We start from the raw sequence: 2,326 nt of genomic DNA on the forward strand, positions 1-2,326 counted from the left end.
TGGGGATGCTGAACTGGGTTTGCCCAGCGACAAATATTACGGTACAAAGGGTGTAGATTATATTGCTAGAGTTGTTGATGATAGGATCGAGTGATCCGGTGAGGTTAGGGTTTACCGGTAGTAGTTGTGCTTTACCTTGTCCTGAGCTTGATGAGCTCCCGCGGGCGTCCATCGTGAGGTGGTGACGGCGGTGGGGAAGGAGAGAGATGTGACGTAGGTGGAGCTTTTCGTGAGCACCGCGCTAACCCTAAATCAGACGGGTTTGTAGGTAAGGAGTGTGACGGCGGCAAACCTCGTGTTCTGTGCCCCGGCACCCCACCTCTGTTTATATAGCGCGGGTCACAGGAGTCCACCAATCATAACGGGTTGGGCGCCCTCGATCAGGGTGCATAGATCAGGGTCCGGTGGGCCATTGGGGCCACTCGGGAAGAGATCAACCTAACAGTTGATAGTCTTGTGCATGAGATTGATTTGCTCAAAATTAAATTTTGCAACCTAATAATTGCGGCTTCATGATACTGGACGCTAACGTGGAGTTCTTGGCCACCACAAACATATTTTAGGCATGAACTTATCTTTGTCTACAGAGCGGGCCACGGAATAATTCTACACTTCTGAACCAAATCTTCACTCTACTAGGGCCACTGGCAGAATATTTTTTGTTTCAGTATGGAATACTAGCATTTACTCTGCTTTTTTACTCTGTTCTGCATACACCAATATCTTTTTTTCGAAACGGAGGCATCGCCCCGGCCTCCATACACCAATATCTGAAACAGTTCTTTCCATTGTCTAAAAATAATACAGAAAAAAGGACATATCATATCTGAAACATTTCAGGTACGATCATGGAAGCCATGAAATCTTGCTTGGAGGGTCAGAAAAATCAACAGTTTCGTAAGCGAGCTTTCAGCACTGCAAAACTAGGCTTGCAACTTCTATGGTGCTAGAATATATCCACAGGTGTTCTTGGAATGTATTCTGGTCGCAACCTCATGAGCGTTCGATTTTTTCTGCAAGAAATTCAGAATAAGAGGTTTGTTGGGAAATGGTATCAGGTAGTATGTTCCTGTATGTTGATCAGAATCTCTGGACCGAAAGCTTACTTCTCGTTGAAGTTTCTTCTCACTCAATGTTCTAGCGCCACGGTATTCGACGGCGTAGGCTGCAGTTTTGCAGAATGGGCAGCTACGTTGCTAGTTAAGGGCCCAAGGCGATTCAGATGCAAAATTCAGCAAGAAAACAGTCAGATTTTAGGCACAATACATGAATGAACCAACGTAAAGATTCTTCAGTATAAACTGTCAGACGTATGGATCGCAGAACAAGTATCAAATTAAGTCTAGTGATTAAAGATGTTCATGAGATACATAATGGTTGCACACCAGCTAGGGAGCAGAGTAGGATACTGGACAGCTCTGGAAGACTTGGACGGCATCAGCTGCAGGAAGCACTCTGCAGGACAATGAAACAGGGCAGGATAGTTGAGGACGTAACGAAGCGAAATACTGGCACTTCTGAATTTCAGTGCTAACCTGATAAAAACTTTGGACAGAAATAACGGGGTCACCTGTGCAGATCCCTTTGTCGCAGCAGTTTGATCGATTCAAGCTCGGGTAGAACTGCATCGATCGATCGACGGGGGGCAGAAAATCATGAGAACAACAGAGCGGAGTAGACCAACTCTCAGAAGCAGCGAGTGGAAGAATGAATGATAAAAGCGTACGTACGTGGAAGCAGATGGGGCATTCCACGGCGCGGGCGTCCTCGTCGGAGGCATCGAAGCACGGAGCGAGGTCACCGGAGCGGATGAGCCGCCGGAGCCGGTCAGAGTCCAGGTCGGAGAGTTGTCGGACCAGGCGGCGCGGCTGCGTCAGACGCTCCTCCACCGCCGGACCGCGCAGCGCAGCGTTACCCATTGTGGTTGCGATCCTGGCGAGTGGGAGTCTGGGAGGAGTAGCAGGCTTGCTCATACGGCCGGAACCAGGTTTATAGTCCCGCCGCAGCCGCATCGCCGCGACCTGCCTGCGGGTGTGGAAGGAGGAGAGAGCAGGAGAGCTGGCGGTGGCCGCCGGTGGGTGGGTGGCTGCTTTTTGATCGGCGGAGGGAAAGAAGAAGTGGAGGGAAGGAAGAAAGGAATCAAATTTTTGGACGGCTGTGATGCGCTCATCGTGGCGTCGCTTTCCGCAGAAGCAGATTGATTTGCTGAAGACGAACACCATACCGAGAATTTTTCTATATGAAAAACTGAAAAAAAAAAGATGGAGAAATGAAAAGAAAAGAAAAATCTAAACAAGGACGAGAACACAAGGAACACAAACACAAC

At 48.7% G+C, this 2,326-nt stretch overlaps 1 protein-coding gene across 3 annotated transcripts; it reads right to left on the bottom strand.

The window, feature by feature from the left end:
* Positions 1-706: 706 nt before the first annotated feature.
* On the bottom strand, positions 707-2,069 carry LOC123411750 (E3 ubiquitin-protein ligase GW2-like). 3 transcript variants are annotated; one of them, XM_045104715.1, is made up of 5 exons: positions 1,731-2,069; positions 1,571-1,622; positions 1,410-1,455; positions 1,107-1,188; positions 707-1,013 (listed from the first exon to the last, which is right to left on the bottom strand). In XM_045104715.1, exons 1-5 carry the CDS (start codon positions 2,010-2,012, stop codon positions 939-941), a joined length of 537 nt encoding a protein of 178 aa, XP_044960650.1. In that variant the 5' UTR covers positions 2,013-2,069; the 3' UTR covers positions 707-938. The 3 variants fall into 3 exon arrangements, with proteins under 3 accessions (XP_044960650.1, XP_044960652.1, XP_044960651.1); XM_045104717.1 differs by lacking the exon at positions 707-1,013 and having other exon boundaries at positions 1,107-1,196; positions 1,386-1,455; XM_045104716.1 differs by lacking the exon at positions 707-1,013 and having other exon boundaries at positions 1,107-1,196; positions 1,386-1,622.
* Between the last annotated feature and the right edge of the window lie 257 nt (positions 2,070-2,326).

This window comes from Hordeum vulgare, chromosome 7H, assembly GCF_904849725.1.
Source record: "Hordeum vulgare subsp. vulgare chromosome 7H, MorexV3_pseudomolecules_assembly, whole genome shotgun sequence".
In the NCBI taxonomy this organism is placed as follows: domain Eukaryota; kingdom Viridiplantae; phylum Streptophyta; class Magnoliopsida; order Poales; family Poaceae; genus Hordeum; species Hordeum vulgare.